Source organism: Oreochromis aureus, linkage group 3, assembly GCF_013358895.1.
Source record: "Oreochromis aureus strain Israel breed Guangdong linkage group 3, ZZ_aureus, whole genome shotgun sequence".
NCBI classification, from domain to species: Eukaryota; Metazoa; Chordata; class Actinopteri; order Cichliformes; family Cichlidae; genus Oreochromis; species Oreochromis aureus.
The window spans coordinates 64,152,946-64,173,551 of NC_052944.1; the positions used below are offsets into that span (position 1 = coordinate 64,152,946).

Sequence of the window (20,606 nt, forward strand, 5' to 3'; positions counted from 1 at the left end):
TTGTCCGAGTACTCCAAAGAAAAATTGGAGCTCGCCACGGTGGGAGGGTCCATACCAAGTGCTTCTGACTACTCCAACTGCCTGCAAAATAGCATATAGGCCTTCCTGGATACACCAAAGCCACTGCAAGAAAGTTAAGGTCCTAGAGGATTCCACTTCCTCCACAGAAATCAACTGGTAAGGGAAAGTTTCACCCTCGCTTGGTTGCTTCAGTGGTGAGAGTGAAGTGTTGAATGAGCATTGCTTGCACTTCCACCTCCAGCCATTGGCCAACTCTAGAGTAACCAAGCAGTAGGGTGTGATGGACCTGTACACAGCCATGGGAAGGTGGACCCTCTTGGTTACCTTGACTACGCCAGCTGATGCTGACAACAGCTGAATCACGAGGCAGACAGAAAAGATGGACACACGTCGACACTCCCTACACTATATGGAAAATATATGAGCAACACTCAAGCCAAGTGTGCCGCTAGCTTCGCTGGCATCGGATTCCAACACAGCCAAATCACTATCGACGAGACAAACCCATCTACGTTTTACACTCTTCACGTCAACCTTCTAGGAGGGTTACAACACAAGAAAATCACCATTGAAGATGTTGGACTTGATAAAGGAACACGTAATCAACTTTTCTGGCTCAATTTCAATGTGACAAACCGGAATACATCCATCCACTTCCCAGTGTTTTTGGACCAAATTCCCAGGGAAGAACCACTCCATGTGCTATAAACAAGAGAAAGGCAACAGACCCCTTGGAAACACCACAAACTGTGTCCAAACCACAGGCCACGGAGAAGGGCGCCCCTGTGAACACGACTGGACCATCTAATGGCACGTACTGGGTGCAAGCGCCCCCCCGACAGCCAAACCCATCTGTTCTCTGATTGGATTGTTACATTTATGATTGACATGACATTGACCAATCAGATGAAAGGAAGAAAAATAAGGTCAAAATTCGTACTTGTACCTTGCAGAGTTTCACATGTTTTGTTTTTTGTTTTTTTGCTATGTCCACACACAAATTCTTTTTACACCTACAAATCCTGATTTACAAGTACAAAACTGATTTACAAGTACAAAATATTTATGACCTCAATTTGAGCCCATAAACTCGTCCCACACGTTCAGAGAAACTTCTGTTTTGGCTGACTCGCATAAAAAGTCCAGAGTGTCACATTTCCTCCTTCAGACATGTCACTCTGTAGCAAATCCCACACTGTGTGACCATGGCTCACATGAATAGTGTTTATATATGGTTGTGTAATAGTGTTTACGTTTGTTCTGAGCCACACGGTGAGGCGCTGTTATGAAGGAGGAGTTTATTGACATTTGAAATGCACAGAGCAGATGCTGATTGGCTCACTCAAGGAGGCCTATGAAATGATTGGACCAGACTGATGACAACAAGAGTTTGTTGATGATTACAGGTATAATGTAATATATAACAGCATAATAATTTCACAACTGCCACTCTGGTGATGTTATAAATGACCACAATTTGAGCCCATACATGTTTCTCAATTACATGGGTTTCACTTTGTTTGACATGAATAAAATATTTCCTTTAGTGAAGCAAAAAAATAAAAAAAATGTCATGTGGGCAGGCTGAGCTTGTTGGAGACTAATACTACATAAACGTGAAACATAGTAAAACTGTGTTGGGAGTTTGTTCCAGATATATGGAGCATAAAAGCTGAAGCAGCTTCTCCATGTCTGGTTCTGACTCAGAACTGATTAAAATCCGGATCCAGATGAGCTGAGGGATCTGGAAGGTTCATACTGGGTCAGGAGGTCACTGATGTATTTTGGTCCTAAACCATTCAGAGCTTTATAGACCAGCATCAGAACTTGAAAGTCTGTCCTCTGAGATGCTATCACCAGTTTCTCTGGCAGTTTCCCGCTGAACTGTGCAGCTGTTGGGCAGTGGGTGGTTCTAATGTGATGTCTAGTGATTTAAAAAGCAGAGAGTTAATCAGAGAACATCAGTAATCACTCATTGTGGTCTCAGGAATCTCTGACTGAGATTTTAGGTTTTGTTGAGCCCGTTAATGCAGAGACAGCATGGCTGTGCTGAACACATCAAGGACTCTTCTGGACTCTGCTGTGTGTCTTTTTTCTACTATCTGCCTCTGAAGGTAATCAGGTGTTACTCTTATAATACAGCTGAGCTTAACGATAGTTTTGTCTGACCTGATAAAACATGAAACATAAAATTTGGGATGATTAACAGTTAAAACGATGTGTTTCTTAAGTCAGTTCCATGTTAGGCACACTGAACAAGATGTGGAATGAGCTGATCCATGGCATCACAGAGAAAGAGTCTGCTTATAATTTATTTCGCAAAGGAATAAAAATTGAAGTCCAATCACAGGATTTTTTTGCTTACAGTGTATTTATTTGAAACCATTAAATTTTTTTCAGTGGCTTTCAATATAAACCTGAAAGCTCACTAGTAGGTGCCGTTAGTCTAAAATAAATGCAGATGAAAACATCTGGAATATGTCAACAGTATGTTCTTGCATTGTATTTTTATTTTCTGAAGTAATATACCCAGTCTCGTTTCTTCAGGCCACGCCCTCTAATACTCATCCTGTCTCTGCGTATCTACCTCTTCACTGAGATCACAACCTTGACCCCCCTGTCAGTTTTTGGCCGGGTTCCTTCCAATAATATGACACGAGACTGGCACTTTATTAATAAAGAAGGCACGTATTAACAGCAAAACACTAAAAACAAAATGGATTCCTTTTATACTCTACCTACTCGGGTGAGCATCCGGACTAGCCCGAGTATGGGGGTTAACTAATCAAAATGAAAACATTAACATACAATTACATTAGAGCACATAACAAACATATACATATTTCCAAAACGTACTATAAACAAATCAATAACATATGCTTCAACCATTACTATCTATCCATACTCCCCTAACCCGGCACACTGGTCTGCTCCAGGAGCTCTTAAGCAGGTGATTAAGCTGCTTCCACATCCTGCAAGAAGCAACCGGGACAGGCGACTACTTTTACAAATTCTCTTTTCACATATGTTTAGGTTACCAAAAAATGATCAAATGTAAGCAGCTCTAACTTTGACTCTTTTCTGACACAGGTAGGATGGACCTTGTCGCTTCCGAAGTTGTCATTTTAATCCTACATCCAAAAAAACCTAATAAAGAATTCATAAGAACTAATGTGTTGTTTTTATTATATTATTTTTAATTTACAATCAATCAATTAATTAATAAAAATGCAAACTAGGTAATGGAACCCCTGGTTTCCATTTCCATTCCCTAAAGCTTAGTGGAAAAAATCTCATATTCAAATAATATGAATATGAGCCCCCCCTCTGTGGGAAAGAGTTCTTTTCTCAGAGTGAAGTTTACAACAGGAGGCGAGTTTTGTCATGAGCAAGAACGAGCGCAGACAACTGTTGCCCATAAAGTAAAACAAATAGCCTCCTCTAAGTCGTATTTTACCGTAGGAGAATGTGAAAAACAGACAACCCTCACAAGAAGGCACCCAAGAAAGGAAATTGGACACCACAACTCCCCCACCCCCAACTGCACACACACACACACACACACACACACACACACACACACACACACACACCCCAAAACAGAGAACTGAACTGTGAGAGAAAGAATATATAAAATATACATATATATATTTCAAGTTTTTAGCTCAAACAGACTCTTGAGCAAAATCCGTAATGGCATAACCAGTGTGCAGCCTAATGCACATCTTTGAACTGTATGATAATCAGTACATGAAGCATACCTCTGAAAAGAGTCCATCATTTGTGAATTTACAGATTTTTTTTTTAACCACAGTTTTCACAAACTGTGGATGATGAAATCCTCTGTATTGTAGAAAATGTCTTTAAACTATCGCTGTTCCTACTTATGGAGTTCCCGAGCTACTTCTTTACTATGTGAATAAACAATTTGAATGAGAAAGGATTTAAAGACACATTGAAGCAAAGGTAAAAACTTTGTAATGAAATTTATGGGACTGTTCTTCTGAAATCCGACAGAGAGTGAAAATCCAAGAGCTGCTGCAATCCTCTGCATTAATGATCTTTCTGTTTCTCTCCTTCTGCATGTGTGTGTGTGTGTGTGTGAGTTCACAAACGGGAGGTCACGGCAGGAGTTCCCTGAGTTGACACGTATGGTAAATGGCCTGTATTTGTATAGCGCTTTACTAGTCCCTAAGGACCCCAAAGCGCTTTACACAACCAGTCATTCACCCATTCACGCACACATTCACACACTGGTGATGGCAAGCTACATTGTAGCCACAACCACCCTGGGACGCACTGACAGAGGCGAGGCTGCCGGACACTGGCGCCACCGGGCCCTCTGACCACCACCAGTAGGCAACGGGTGAAGTGTCTTGCCCAAGGACAGAACGACCAAGACCGTCTAAGCCGGGGCTCGAACTGGCAACCTTCCGATTACAAGGCGAACTCCCAACTCTTGAGCCACGATCGCCCCATATGAACCATAAAGTCAGTTTGGACTGAGGAGCAGTTGGTAAACTACATTCAGTCTTGACAAAATTACTTTTTTATCCAATGCATGCACAAGAATCCAAATCTCTGTATCACAATGATTTCATTAGAGCCTTATTTTTTTATGGGGGCAATATCACAAATACCGTAGATCATTAATAGGGAAGAAAAAAGAAGGATCACATCAGCAATGGGAGACAGAAGTCTTGACACATGCTTATAACTTAAAACACAAAAAATCCCCAGTTACAGCTGGTAAGATTTATGGTATAAACCAGACTTTCACAGTCTGCATCTTTACAGGGTTTTTTTCTGCTTTTGTTCACTCCTAGTGTGATTAACAAGCAACAATCACAAACACAGAGCTCAGTACTAACTATTAGCTGCTTTCCTTTACATCTGACAGACACATTAGTGCAACTCAGAGTGTGAGCAGCAACTCCTGTATACTGAACATAAGAAAAGTAATGTGTAGTGCTAAACCGAGATTCCAGGGCTCATGCTTATATGGTTTTCTTTAATTCAAAAACAGGTTAGTTTAGCGACTGTGTAACTGTGTCCTTGACCTTTTTACCGGTTTGAGGAGTTGGTTCCCTGGTCCAGATATTTGGGATGGTTCAAATGCCGAGTCTCCAAATGCAAACAAAAGGATATTTTCCAAGTTATTTCTTAAATGTGCATAAATGGGATCGGATGATGTCCGATAAAAGTAATAAACGATAAATGTAAATCAGTTGGTTTTTTTTAGCTGTGCAGACCCACTCCAGTGAAAGCGATAAAAAAAACTATCATGACTTTAACGAGATTATGAACAAAATGCAATACATTTTGGTTTTTGCTACATTAGCAACTTTTACAACTCTGATTTCCTGCAGGACCCACACGGACATCAGTTCAGACTGAAATCCAGTTCAGACGGCACACGCAACATGTTCAAGCTTGCACGGAGGCCTTTCAGTCAATGTAAGAAGATGGTTAAGGCGAGAGATTGCTATTCTGTCTTTTACATCGGTACAAAGGGAGGACTAAATGCCAAAAAAGAGAAAGGTTTTTAAAAAATGACGCTTTAAAACAGTTCGAGTATCTTTGTGTTTATTGGGAGAAGGGAATAACTGCGGCCGAGGCTCTGAAAAGAGACGGTCGCTTGGCCGATGACCTGGGCTACTTCGAGTTGGTTAACATCGACGACGAACGTAAGACTGAGTGCACAGACATAACTGATTGTCTGGACAATAAGAAATTCCAGACATGTTTTCCACAGGGAGCAGATACGGAAATAAAAGATGTAGCCATCCCAGGGCAGCAGAAACCTCCACACGCAGCGGTGGAAGGACATCAGTCTTAGATGTAGCACGACAGAACGGATTGAGTCTAAAAATGGTGATCAAAGAAACGGACAGCAGCGTTGACCGTAAGGAGGTTTACGATCTACTTTGTCAGCAGTATCCGCGTCTGAAACGATGGATGGAGAGTAGATTCCCCAAAAATTCTTTCCAGGAAGCACTGAAATACAGGAAGGAGTGCTTTGGAAAGACAGTCTTTTACTGAAATTCGCAGTGTTATGTTGCTGCTCGAACTGAGCGAGTCAGTTTGTCTCATATCTGGTTCCTTCATAAAGCAAGGCACAGGCTTTGTGTTATTTGACAACTTTGTCTTGACCAACACCCACTTATTCGACTACTGGGTTAAATCAAACACACCTAACTGGCGTGAATTTGTAAACTTTGAAGACCAAGAGTCAGACAGGAACAACCTCGGCGCTAAGGTGTTCATCGGCGACGATAAGTTAGATTATGTCATACTTAAGCTGGAAACAGAGAAAGTGCCGCCGGGGCTCCTTAAGAGATTTGAGCCTGTACCTTCAGACGGCGAGGCCTGTGTCGTTGGACACCCAGGAGGAGGAGTGAAAAAAACGAGTCCTATGTGCGTCGTCGAGAAAGAGAGGCGAGAAAATAATGAAAATTTAGAAGACTGCGAGGAATTTTGCAGTCTTTGTGAAATCAATCTGCAGATCAAAAGGGACCCGTATGAAAATATCTACGTCACCTACAACACTCTCATGTACCACGGCTCTTCCGGCTCCCCGGTTTTTGATGCAGAGGGACGAGTGTTTGGTTTGCACAGTGGCGGGTTTTTCTACGGGTTTCCGAACCTTAGTGAGAATGTGACTGAGTACGCCTTTCCTCTGCTCACTATATTTATACCAGGGACTAATGCACGTAGGGAGTGAAGGGTGGTCTGTGTGGTTCCATCGAGAAAAGCGACTGTGGCTCAAATTGCCAAAAAGACTGATGCTGGTTCTGATAGAAAGGTGTCAGAATGCACGGTGCATCGTAGTTTATGTGAGGAGGAGGCTAACAAATTTGAGATGTTGACTTGGCCTTTAAATTCCTCTGATCTCAGCACACCTTCAGAAGTCCTGTGGAGTCTATACCTCAGTGGGTCAGGGCTGTTTGTCCGTAATAACACGAGTGCACCAATTAGATCTGCAGAAGACTGAAGTAATTATAAGCCAAGGAGTTGAGATGTTAGAACACTGCACATATTGTATGTGCAGTGTTTCCACATACAGGATTGTATGTGGGCTCCACCCTGTGAAACACTAGAGACAAAAACCTGAACACAATAAACAACCATTTTGGATCTGACCTTTATATACAGTACAACCAGAAAAAATGATGACATTTGTTTTGTTTTTTTAATTACAAATTAACAGATATTGGACAAAAACTTAAACAAATAAACAGTAAAGACTTTAAGTACAAACAGTGCTGCTTTTAGTTGTATGGGTACATGTATGCTTATTGTATGTTTTCTGGTTATGTTTTATAATCACGTTCCTTTAAATGTTAAAAAACCACAAGTAACTGCTACAGTAGCAAAAATTAAACACAACTCCTTAATTAATGTCAAATAAAAACTTAACAGTGCAAAATACATATACACTGCAAAATCTCAAAATCTTACCAAGTATATTTGTCTAATTTCAAGTCAAAATATCTAAATAACACTTAAAATAAGCCATAATAAGCTAAAGAGTAACGTTTCAGTGAGATATAGGAACTTGTTTTTATGGTAAATTTAACTTGGGTTTTAGACAGTGCATCTTGGATACCTTGTTAAATGAAAAACTCTTGAAAACATATTGTTTTGAGTCATATCTCACACAAAACAAGCTTTTTTGGCATTTCATAAACGTTTTAAACTGCTGTGTTATTTTTAAAAGATGCATCATCTTGTTTCAAGAAATAGACCTAACTTGAATCAGGACATCAAATCTACTTTATTGAGAACTGCAGGTTAACATTGCATTATTATGAGCCAAAAATATTTGCCTGAGCTAGACAGGGAACTTCTACCTCATAAGCTAAATATTGATCATTCCACCCAACTGTAGAGAGAGGCTGGCATTCAAAACAATACACAGATGCATTTACAATATAGACGTTTTTAACAAGTGCAAACTCTGGAGCATCATTTATTACATCAGAAATAACCAAAGATTTTTCACATGAATGTTTATTTCCATGTAGCATAATCCACTGTACAGAGACTACATGTTCAACTTGCTCAATGAAGTCTTTAATCTTGCTTTCTACATAATGAATATTTTTCACCTCAGAGGCTGGACCCATGTCGCCTTCACTTGAAAAAATGGGATGTTTCTCATGCACGTTCTGACTACATTCATAAAGTTGGTTGTGCTTCACAAGAGATTTACAAATATTCTTAAATCTACTTTTCAGAGCCCACTGCTTGAAGAAACAATGTTTTGACTCAAAGCGCATACACATATGCCTCACTGTAGGACCAATAGCCTTAATCTGAGAAGGAAGATGCAGTAAATAATGCTGTTTAGGTATAATATTTTCATCTGGAAACAGTTGTTTGAAATGTTTTAAATGCAGCTCTATTAAAAGCTTCAGTCTGGAGAGAGTTGAGACAGCAATAATAGGTGAAAACAGAATTTTTATGATCTCTAACATGTTACGTAGCATTTGTGTGTAATGATTTTCTCCAATTTTGTCCATGAGAAATGGAAGGATCTTCAACAAAACCAGCATCTGCCCAGCTGACTGTTTTAATTTATTTGCATTTGATGACAGCGTACTGACAGATATGGGGCAAGGCTTATCCCTCACATCAACAGGAGAATAAGGGAAACACAGAATTGCACTATTGAATGAATCTAAGTTCATTTGCCCTGAAAGCACAAGATTCTTTAAAACACATTTGATTTCATATGGGGCAACGCCTTCAAGAATAACATGCATGATGTCTTGTGGGGTTTGATTGATTATATCAACGTGAGGAGATTCTGTTAACTTGCTTCTCCTGTTTATACCATACGTTATTTTTAGATTGTCTTTCAGAAAGTCAGTACTTGCCTTTTCAATGTCATTACATTGCCTGTTATGACTGGCCATGGTCCTTTTAACAAACAAATCTTCATTACATTTTTCCTGCATGTCTTCAAAGTGGCATTCGCAGTGCCTGCATTTACTGTAGGCAAAACCCACTCCTTCCTTAAATCCAGCCACTTCATGCTGAGCTAGAGTGTCTCCACACACAGATATGAGTGCCCCATGAATTGTCTTCTCACCACTTGCAGTAACAACTTGGACACCATCACACAGCTCAATTAAATAACGGTTAATCCTCTCAAATATCTCATCTATACCACAACGGGAAAGATCTTTTGATTTTACCATGGCAAGCAGATGAATAGCAAGAAGTCTTGATCTGAACTTAGGGCTGATGTTACCTAAGGTGTAATAAATCAATAACAGCTTGTTCTTGTTTGCCCGAGATCCAAGAGGATTGCATAGTTCAATTTCATCTGTATATAAAATCAACTGTAATGCTGTTGGGACTTTAATAAACAGTGGGTGCCACTTAAAAATGTCTCCATCAATGAAATTATGAAGAAAGCCATCCTTGCATGGCCTCTCATCAATCATTGCAAGCATTCTTGGATGTGACAACAGCTGCTCCAAACTTTTTACCAACGGTATGTAATGAAAACAATGGTCCTTAATGGCAAGAACTCTGGAGTCTCCACACTTCGAATAACAGACTGTTAGTTTTGTGACAATAATCTCTGGTTCAACTGGTTTTAACAGTTCTTTGATGGTCTTGTCCCAAATGGGTGGAAGCAATTTGAGTGAAAGGGTCAACAAACTGGTCAAATACCCCCAGCGCATCACTCTTTAGTTGATCCAGGTCCCCAGAATGTCTCTCAATCATGTCACTCATTCATCATTCCACGAAGCTCTCGGATTCCACGAAGCTCTCGCCTTGGAAACAATAATAAAATTAGAAAAGAAAGAAAAATTGGACAGCAAAAAAAAAAGAAAAAAAAAGGGGAAAACCATGTGAAGGAGCAGCAGCAGAGACATCTACAAGCCCCCAAAAAGGGTCCTCTTGGATCAAGCCAGTGACAATGCCCCCACCCCAAAACAAAACTGACCCAGTGTCCAAATATCATGAATACAAAAAGGGGTGGGAGGAGCAGCCCCCACCTGGGGAGGCAGACCGCCGCCAGCAGCGGTGGCAGGTCCGGGAGCAGCTGGCGCATGGAAAAATCCCTGAAAAGGAAGATAAAACCCCCCAAAACTCTCCAAATAAATAAGGCCCTCTCCAGCTGGTGACTCCCGGGACAGTGACTCCCCATGTATATAGTTTATTTGTTTATATAGTTTTTTTTTTTATAGTTGTGTGTTTTTGTTTTTGTTTTTTTTAATAAAGTTTTTTCATATTTAAAAAAAAAAAAAATCATGTCACTCATTTGCTGTTTTAGGTGCTCCCAGAGGCGGAGGCAGACATTTGAAACACCCGGGACTTAGCCCTATGCATGTGGGATTTTCTTTTTTTGGGGGGGGGGGGTTAGAAATGACTGAAAGATTAATAGGCTCTGTTTTGAGTTTTTTTAAAAAAAGAATGACTTCATATAGGGAAAAATACATATCACATATGCAGGACACCTTAAACTAGTTTTTTAATTACGCAGCAAGGCAGAACAAAGTCAGCCTGTATCAAGACACGCGGACTAAACCCCAATTCAACCAGACCCAGAACTGATCCAGAATTAAAACAGGACTACAACAGTTCAAAATCAAAAACTATTTTTACAAATTCTCTTTTCACATAATTTAGGTTACCGAAAAATGATCAAATGTAAGCAGCTCTAACTTTTTTTAGCATTTGAACCATCCCAAATATCTGGACCAGGGAACCAACTCCTCAAACCGGTAAAAAGGTCAAGGACACAGTTACACAGTCGCTAAACTAACCTGTTTTTGAATAAAAGAAAACCATATAAGCATGAGCCCTGGAATCTCGGTTTAGCACTACACATTACTTTTCTTATGTTCAGTATACAGGAGCTGCTGCTCACAGTTGCACTAATGTGTCTGGCAGATGTCCCAACTGGAATGTCAGGCCGCACTCACGCCGGACACCTCCTGACCTTATGTGCACGAGCCCTCGACTCAGCTGCAAAGTCCTTACGGGGTCAGTTTCCTTTTCATCAGAATTATCTTCCGTCATTCAGGCATAAGTTGAGCAATGGTTTAACCAATTTTCCATCAAAGGGATTTAAACCGAACATAGGATGTAAGTTAAGGAAATATAAGTTTGACTATGGAGCACATCTCCTTCAGCGTTCACAATAATGGACTGCATTTCTCTCAGTCAACTGACTGTTTCATCGTCAATTAGAGAGGGGTTTTTTTTTTTTCTCTCACTGTTTGGTTCTCTGTTTAATGTGTGTGTGTGTGCGGGGGGGGGCAGAAAAAAACAGTTGTGGTGTCCAATTTCCTTTTTTGGGTGCCTTCTTGTGAGGGTTGTCTGTTTTTCGCATTCTCCTACGGTAAAATACGACTTAGAGGAGGCTATTTGTTTTACTTTATGGGCAACAGTTGTCTGCGCTTGTTCTTGCTCATGACAAAACTCGCCTCCTGTTGTAAACTTCACTCTGAGAAAAGAACTCTTTCCCACGGGGGGGGCTCATATTCATATTATTTGAATATGAGCTGTATGAAATTATTTGGCGGGTTACAAGCAATAAGAAAAAACAATATCTGTTGTCTGACTCCTTTTTCATGTGTGCAAAACAAGGCCGTTTTCTTTTTATGTTTTCTGCTTTTCTGTCTATTGAGAAAACCTGTTGTAAAGCGACTCTATAAAATGAAGAAAACATCTTTTTCCCACAGGGGAGCGAAATAGTTTTAATAAAAAAAATTGCGACGCTAAAATAGGACCAAGTTTTGAATATGAGCTTTTTTTTCCGTTAAGGATTATTTTACACGTACAAGGTGTTGAGAGCTGTACAAAATAATTTGCAGGGTTACAACCAATGAGAAATGATAATATTGGTTGTTGACTCCTTAGTGTGCGTAGTACAAGGTCATTTCCTGTCTAATGAGAAAAACCTGCTGTAAAAGTAGCTCAAACATGGAGTAAAGTCTTTACTTTGGTCTGACAAGGAGTGGCTGCACAAAACATACCTCATCGGGGTGTTTTAATAATAATATTTTGAACCTTTTTTTCGCTAAGAAATATTTTTTTACATACGGGCGCACTATAGGTTAAGCATTGAGAAAATACTGATAATGATTAGAGCGGTTTGATGACTTCTCCTTGACCCGCGGTGTGTGTGTGTGTCTGTGTGTGTGTGTAAAACAAGACCGTCTGCCTCGACAATGATCTTTTATGGTTTGTTTTTCTGTCTGTTGTAACAGGACTCTAAAAAAGGTAGTCTTTTACAGGTGTTTTGTGCCAGAAATGGAGTGTCCACTGAAGATACTGAATCTCTACGCCTTGCCATTGATCCCTCCTGTGCCTTCATCTAGACAAGAGACATTAACTTAACCACTCTCACATGCTCTGTACCTACATCACCTTCCCTGACAGTCGTAGTTTGGCTCATCTGAGGGTGAAATTATAAGAATGTGTTATTTTGCAAAGTGCTCTCCAGGGTTCCTAAATAAAATATGGCATTGAGGTCATTTCTTTTGAATTAATCCCTTCTTCTGAAATATAAGAACCTCTCCTGGTTTAAATGGCACTTTCTGTTCCTTACTTCCTGTTCCACTCCCAAACCCAAATAGATGCTGACAAGCTGACACAGTAACATGGAAGAGGGAAAGAAGCTGGAAAGGACTACTACAAATAAACCCAATGCCTAACAATGAAACATGTAAAATAAGAACAATAATAATAATAATAAAGATAAAAGATGAAGTAACAAGTTTTTAGTTTTTTGTTTATTCCAAATGATCATCCAGATGTCTGTGACATGTGATGACAAACACCATAATGGAAGGCCTTTGTCATCACATGCTTAAACTCATATATTTTTGCATGTGCTGAACAGGCAGTCAGACATGCTGTAACTGTGGGGTAGAAAACTGCATGAACACCATACAGCAGGGGTCTCAAACTCCAGTCCTTGAAGTCATGGAAAAGTTGCATGACACCGGCCCTCGAGGACTGGAGTTTGAGACCCCTGTCATACGGAATATGACAGGTGTGGTTGAACTGTGTGAAGACTCTGAAGTTTCTCTTCTCTTCTGGCAGGACAGGAATGTGGCCTTGTCCTGTGAGCCACCGTAAGGATGTACTTGGAGTAGAACTGGAGTGTCACCGGCCTCAGGCTCTTCACCTTTTCAAAGACAAAGCAGTCATTTAGATAAAATATTAGATATTGTTTACCTGTAAATGCACAAAGAGAATTTAGAAATGTAATTATTGTCAAGAGTGAACAAGCACTGATAGTGTAATCTACAGCTGTGGCCAAACGTATGACCACCTCCCCACCCCCCACCCCAGACTGGAGGTATAGGGATACATGATCTGCTGTGGAATGTTCTTTGTCTGTGAGAAGTGTTTGAGTAGTGCAGTGGTTCCCAAGCTTTTTTCGCCAGGCCCCCCTTTGTTTTACAAGGAAAATGTTTGCGCTCCCCCCCAAAAGAAAAAAGGAAAAAAAATCAAAATTGTGGGATACTGTTTGTCAGTGATTTGAACAGCCCAGCGCGTGCTCCCGACGAAGGGAGAACCAATTCTGCAGGGGAGACCTACCTTGGCACCATTATGCTAGCGGTGTCAAAGTGTTCTTTTTTTTCCCCTTTTCAAACCCCACCCCACCCCTGCAATGGCTCTGCCCCTCACCCCCCTAGGTGGCGGGCCCCACACTTTGGGAAGCTCTGGACTAGTGTCTCTCCATATTGCAATATGCTATTAGCTACACTCACAGTAGAAACAGGACACGTCTGTAATTTCAATATTTGATATGTTTTATAAAAGAAAAAGACTCCAAACTCCTCATTAACAAACTGACTTCCAGCTGGTGTTCATGCAGCTCATCAGGACAGTGAGGAGCACAGCAAGTGTGAGCGAAATGTGAATAATTGACAGTACTCTTGTCCAATGACAAGCATGTTACCGAGTTTCTGTGACATGTTGCTGCTTGCGTCGCAGACATGCCACCTCCGTATACACACAAAGTGTTTGTAAGGCATGACACGACAAGTATTTGCAGGAAACATGGACTCCTCCCCCGGTGAGACAGTGATTTGGGCGTGGTAAAGGTTTTAAAAGTAACACTAACCTCACTAACAGTCCACATCATGCGAATCATGCACTTTGAGTGTGCTTCATGAAACATGTTTGCTGTAACATCTCCGTGGCTCTGCTGGACTTTACTGTCTGTCTCCCTCGTGGGGTTTACCTGTGCAGGTGAGTTTTATTTTAAAATCCTATCTATTTATTTCTTACCGGCAGTGATGCACTGTTAGATGTTAGACTGGCTTTAGTTTGGGCTGTCCACAGAGAGGACACAGGTCTCCTGTCACCAAACCTCTTCTGTCATGTGAGAGATGTTAGTGTTACGATGTACTGAAAGATGTACACATACACAGGCAGGTGTTTAGATAAACACTTTATTTATCCACAAAAGGAAACTCTCATATCCAGGAGCTCATTTAAAAACAAAAACCCTTCAGTCATAACTGTGAAACTACTGAACAAGTTCTCACTCAATGTTTACAAAACTACATTTATGTTATCTGGAAACTGTAGAAAATATTCTGGAGGAAAAATGTTGATAAATTAGAATTAATAGTAGAGTGAGTCTTTGATCTAACATAAACCTGCACAAATTAAAGCGTGAAGAAGCATCTCTGTATGGAGCTAATCAACATCATTTGCATTACGATACTTCACACTTCATATTTTGTCCACTCTTATTTCCACACTAACATTCTGTTATTAAAGTTCATGGACCTCATAAAATGACAGTTTTTCTCAGTTGCTTTGGTGCTTTTCTCAGATCAGAATGAAAAGTCTCAAAACAAGTACAGGGAGTGCAGAATTATTAGGCAAATGAGTATTTTGTCCACATCATCCTCTTCATGCATGTTGTCTTACTCCAAGCTGTATAGGCTCGAAAGCCTACTACCAATTAAGCATATTAGGTGATGTGCATCTCTGTAATGAGAAGGGGTGTAGTCTAATGACATCAACACCCTATATCAGGTGTGCATAATTATTAGGCAAAATGGGACAAAAGAAGGACTTGACAGGCTCAGAAAAGTCAAAAATAGTGAGATATCTTGCAGAGGGATGCAGCAGTCTTAAAATTGCAAAGCTTCTGAAGCGTGATCATCGAACAATCAAGCGTTTCATTCAAAATAGTCAACAGGGTCGCAAGAAGCATGTGGAAAAACCAAGGTGCAAAATAACTGCCCATGAACTGAGAAAAGTCAAGCGTGCAGCTGCCAAGATGCCACTTGCCACCAGTTTGGCCATATTTCAGAGCTGCAACATCACTGGAGTGCCCAAAAGCACAAGGTGTGCAATACTCAGAGACATGGCCAAGGTAAGAAAGGCTGAAAAGGCGACCACCACTGAACAAGACACACAAGCTGAAACGTCAAGACTGGGCCAAGAAATATCTCAAGACTGATTTTTCTAAGGTTTTATGGACTGATGAAATGAGAGTGAGTCTTGATGGGCCAGATGGATGGGCCCGTGGCTGGATTGGTAAAGGGCAGAGAGCTCCAGTCCCACTCAGACGCCAGCAAGGTGGAGGTGGAGTACTGGTTTGGGCTGGTATCATCAAAGATGACCTTGTGGGGCCTTTTCGGGTTGAGGATGGAGTCAAGCTCAACTCCCAGTCCTACTGCCAGTTTCTGGAAGACACCTTCTTCAAGCAGTGGTACAGGAAGAAGTCTGCATCCTTCAAGAAAAACATGATTTTCATGCAGGACAATGCTCCATCTGCGCGTCCAAGTACTCCACAGCGTGGCTGGCAAGAAAGGGTAGAAAAGAAGAAAAACTAATGACATGGCCTCCTTGTTCACCTGATCTGAACCCCATTGAGAACCTGTGGTCCATCATCAAATGTGAGATTTACAAGGAGGGAAAACAGTACACCTCTCTGAACAGTGTCTGGGAGGCTGTGGTTGCTGCTGCACGCAATGTTGATGGTGAACAGATCAAAACACTGACAGAATCCATGGATGGCAGGCTTTTGAGTGTCCTTGCAAAGAAAGGTGGCTATATTGGTCGCTGATTTGTTTTTGTTTTGTTTTTGAATGTCAGAAATGTATATTTGTGAATGTGGAGATGTTATATTGGTTTCACTGGTAAAATAAATAATTGAAATGGGTATATATTTGTTTTTGTTAAGTTGCCTAATAATTATGCACAGTAATAGTCACCTGCACACACAGATATCCCCTAAAATAGCTAAAACTAAAACAAACTGAAAACTACTTCCAAAAACATTCAGCTTTGATATTAATGAGTTTTTTGGGTTCATTGAGAACATGGTTGTTGTTCAATAATAAAATTATTCCTCAGAAATACAACTTGCCTAATAATTCTGCACTCCCTGTAGTGCAACCTACACAACATTTAGTCATGTGTGCACATCAGAGTAGCAATTTCTCCTTCTTCTGAACAAATTGCAAATGGTCTTGGACATGTATCAATAGCTTTCATACAGTTCTCTGCCGTTTTATAACATTTATCATTTGCTTATCTTATGTCAGTCAAAATGAACCATACTTTTGCATGCTGAATAGTCGTTTCCAATAAAACTAAGATACCAAATACATAAGCAGAAATTAGGGCAACACTTGTTGACCATGTTGTCAATCACGGCCTCACAATGGATGAGACTGGTCGGAAGGTGCAACCAAATGTTGGAAGATTCACTGTGAATTAAATCATTTAAACATTTTGTAGGGAGAACGGGTATGTATAATATTGGATAGTAATCCAGCATCTCATATCTCATGTTAAGTGTAGATTACTGTAATTTTACTGTAATCTGCACCACAAAGGATTGAAAGACAACCTCGCAGAGGTGGAAGAGGGCCCTTTTTACCCCGCAGCAAGAGGAACCCATTTGTGCAATGGTGATTGCAAACAATGCAATTAAGATTAAAGAAATTCAAAGTGTTGTGGTAAAGCATAACAGTGTATTTGACAATATTGGATGTGTGTCAATTGCAACAATAGACAGAGTGCTCAAGAGAAAAGAAATGTGCATGAAAGAACTGTACAAAGTGCCATTTGAACAGAAGAGTGAAAGAGTGAAAGAGCTCCGTCACCAGTATGTACAGGCAAAACATGTCTTCTAAGCATACTCTAAATGTTGAGTGGTTCGCGGCACATGACAGAATACTGGTTGAATATCTCCCTCCCTACTCTCTATTCCTTAATTCGATAAGAGTTTCTCTGCCTTTCTCTAGTTTACGACCGGCATTCACATGCGCAAATGGCCCTGCTAGCAGCCATGTATGCAGCATGTGACAACATCACAGAGTCATGCAGAGGATGGATTCGCCACTCCAGGAGATATGTTCTTCGCTGCATTGCAAGGGATGAAATCCGTTGTGATGTAGATGAAAATATGTGGCCAGACAGACGAGAACATCTGAATGTGCCAGAATGTTCAGTTACAATATGTACTGTTATATTGTTCACATTTGTGCACAGCTCTACCAAAAGGGTGTTTCTTATGTTTATTTTAAATACGTGACTGTAGAGTATTTTTCTTTTGCACACTGAGAGAATACTGTACACTGTCACAATGAAAACATGACAAAGCCATTTGACTATCTTGTTCATAAAGATGGTGTCAAGACTTCTCATTTTGATGACACTGCCTGTTTCACTGAAATGAATACTTGCTTTTGAGGAATGAATTATCGATTTTGAGCAAGTGACCTGCTTTTGCAGGTTATCCACTAGGTTTTGCAGTTTGCACCAATATACACTAATTGCTATGCAAATGTTAATAGTGATGTGAGAAAAGCAACAACGCAACTGAGAAAAACTGTAAAAGAAAAGTTCAAACCAAAACCACAACAGCAGGTTTGTTCCAGTTCTCAAAGTGTCTGCTCCTCTCTCTCTCTCTCTGTCTCTTCAACAGGATCATTTGTAGTGAATGTGACTCAGACCTCCTGTCAGGCAGAGGAGAACCACAACATCACACTGGAGTGGACGTTCACAGTAGAAACAGGCAGATCCCCCACATATCTAATAATTTACTGTGAACTGATAAAACCTCAGAGGATCTCAGTCCTGTATCATGTCCGTGATGGTGCTGAAGTCTCAGAGTCTCAGGGTGAAAAGTTTTCAGGACGAGTTCAGAGTGACGAAGACGCCCTCAGAGAAGGACGAATCAGACTCCAGCTGTGCAGACTCAGGACTGAGGACTCGGGTCGATACAGATGTGAAGTAAACACAGATTATGGCTTCAGCTCTGCGAGCTGTAGACTCAACGTCACTGGTAAGTTTTAACAAGTCAAAGCTGAATGATCACTTTTATATTTACTGGTCTGTTCAACTTTTATTTGCCATGTTTGTGATTTATAACTGAAAAACATGATGTGTTGTTCATGTCAAACATCCTGATGGTTCTCATTTTATTTCTGCACAAGTAAATATTTTCATGTCTTTTACAGCAGCTGCTGATCAGAGATCAACTTCACCACCACAAGAAGAGAGAAAGGACTGGAAGATTATTATAATTGTACTGGGACCAGGAACTGTAGCATTATTATTAGCTCTGCTGATGTGCACTTTACTTTGGACTGTGTTGAAAAAAAAGTTCCCAAACATCTGCACAGCTGTAAAGTTTCATAAAATAACAGTGAAAAAGTCACAAAACAGAAATGTTTCCTGCTCCTGAAGTCTGCTCTAAGAACAACAAGTTATTTGTTATATAAAAAGAACTGTTTTGTCTTAAATTATGTTGATGTTACTGCAGTAATTATTGATCCTTCTGTTTCCATCTGAATGGTGTGCTCACTTCCTCTCTCCTCCTGCGACTTCATTAGAAGCTCTGTTCACCTGCTTCATGTAGCTGAGAACTTCACCCTCCTGAACAAAGATTTACATGTTAACAGCTGAGTGGGAGCTTTGTGTGAAACTATTAAATTATGAAGTTTGTTTAGTCACTGATGTCTGTTTCTCTGACCAGTTGTTATTTTGAGTGTCCCCCCTTCATATCTGACAAACAAAGTCTTTAAAACAGGTTTGTCATGAGTGGTGTGTAGAGTTTTGAACAGGAAGGAGACACATGCAAAGTCTGTTTACAATTTGCATAGGGTGATGTGGGTACAGCGAACAGCTGACACATGGCAAACAGTGTGTGCAGGACAACTGCACCAGTTTCTCTGCTTGATTTAGAGATGCAAAGTGCTGTAGTTCCCTGAACGATGTTGTTACTTCCCGCTTTCTCCAAAAGGTATTCCCTATTCAATTCAATTCAATTCAATTTTATTTATATAGCGCCAAATCACAACAAAAGTCGCCTCAAGGCGCTTTATATTGTACAGTAGATAGCACAATAATAAATACAGAGAAAAGCCCAACAATCATATGACCCCCTATGAGCAAGCACTTTGGCGACAGTGGGAAGGAAAAACTCCCTTCCAATTCCCTACCATTGGACCTTACATCCTGAAAATGATCAATACTAGTATGTTAACCAGTCAAGTTCCTAGTGGGTTTAAACATGCAGTCATACACCCTTAAGAAACCTGGCCTTGATAGTTCTGTTATGTCAAATTTTAGACCTATCTCCAAGCTTCCCTCTTAAGCAAGATCTTGGAGAGGATTGTACAGACCCCGCTGTTAGACTACTTGAATGACTCGCAACTGTCTGAAATCTTCCAATCCAGTTTTAAGCCCTTTCACAGTACGGAGACAGCTCTTGTTAAAGTCATGAATAGCATTCGTGTTGCTACTGTCATATTGGACATGACAGCTGCATTTCATTTGTATGCCGATGACTGTCAGTTTTATTTACCTTTTAGTCATTTGGATACCTCCTCATGTCAATCTCTGCTTGACTTCTTAGTGAGGTCAAATCACGGATGGCAAATAATTTTCTAAACTTTAATGATCGCAAAACGGAAGCAATTTTATGTGGCCTGCTTCTACTGATTCTCCAGATGTTGATTTGGGTGATTTGACCTCCAATCCGAAAAGTTCAATCACTAATCTTGGTGTTAAGTTTGATTGTCATGTAAATGGGGTGGTGAAATCAGTTTTTTATCACCTCAGACACCTATCGAGGGTTAAGCCCTTCCTTTCTAAAAGCAATTTGGAAACTCTTATTCATGCTTTTATTACCTCATGTCCTCAGCACAGTGTAGAGTACCCAAAAGGTTCATCTGGACAGCATTTTCAGTGGGTGAAAGTACATCCATAGTAGGGTGAACACAGATGACATGATATCAGAAATACATTTGAAATACAAATCAGTCAGAAATCTGTGATGCTGTTTTGACAAACTTATCCTCCACACGAGTCTCTCAGTTTGTAGCGTCTGAGCAGTTGGAGTAGCCATATTTGTGTAATGAGGGAAACTGTGAATTGTGAGGCAGCATTAGTTTCTTTACTTTCATGAAGGATGTTCCAGTGTCTCCTCTGCTAAGGGAAGCAGTAAAGGAAACATTAAAGGAAGCATCCAAACACCTTTTGTATTGTTTGGAAAATTCAAAGTGAGAGAGAGACAGAGCGACTAACACCTTTTATTATAGTTTTTCTGAGTTGGAAACCTTCCTGTG

At 40.4% G+C, this 20,606-nt stretch overlaps 1 protein-coding gene across 2 annotated transcripts; it reads left to right on the plus strand.

Annotated features, from left to right (window-relative positions):
- Window positions 1-14,070: 14,070 nt before the first annotated feature.
- LOC116320088 lies at window positions 14,071-18,989 on the plus strand. 2 transcript variants are annotated; one of them, XM_039607424.1, is made up of 3 exons: window positions 14,071-14,253; window positions 17,960-18,319; window positions 18,498-18,989. In XM_039607424.1, exons 1-3 carry the CDS (start codon window positions 14,181-14,183, stop codon window positions 18,719-18,721), a joined length of 657 nt encoding a protein of 218 aa, XP_039463358.1. In that variant the 5' UTR covers window positions 14,071-14,180; the 3' UTR covers window positions 18,722-18,989. The 2 variants fall into 2 exon arrangements, with proteins under 2 accessions (XP_039463358.1, XP_031595460.2); XM_031739600.2 differs by having other exon boundaries at window positions 14,076-14,253; window positions 18,495-18,989.
- The last annotated feature ends 1,617 nt before the right edge of the window (window positions 18,990-20,606 follow it).

Bases quoted from the DNA above. Each gene is read 5' to 3' on its own strand.
- LOC116320088 (XM_031739600.2), top strand. From the start codon at position 14,181: ATGTTTGCTGTAACATCTCCGTGGCTCTGCTGGACTTTACTGTCTGTC. The intron at 14,254-17,959 runs GTGAGTTTTATT...TCTCTTCAACAG, and splicing joins CGTGGGGTTTACCTGTGCAG to GATCATTTGTAGTGAATGTG. The intron at 18,320-18,494 runs GTAAGTTTTAAC...TGTCTTTTACAG, and splicing joins CTGTAGACTCAACGTCACTG to CAGCTGCTGATCAGAGATCA.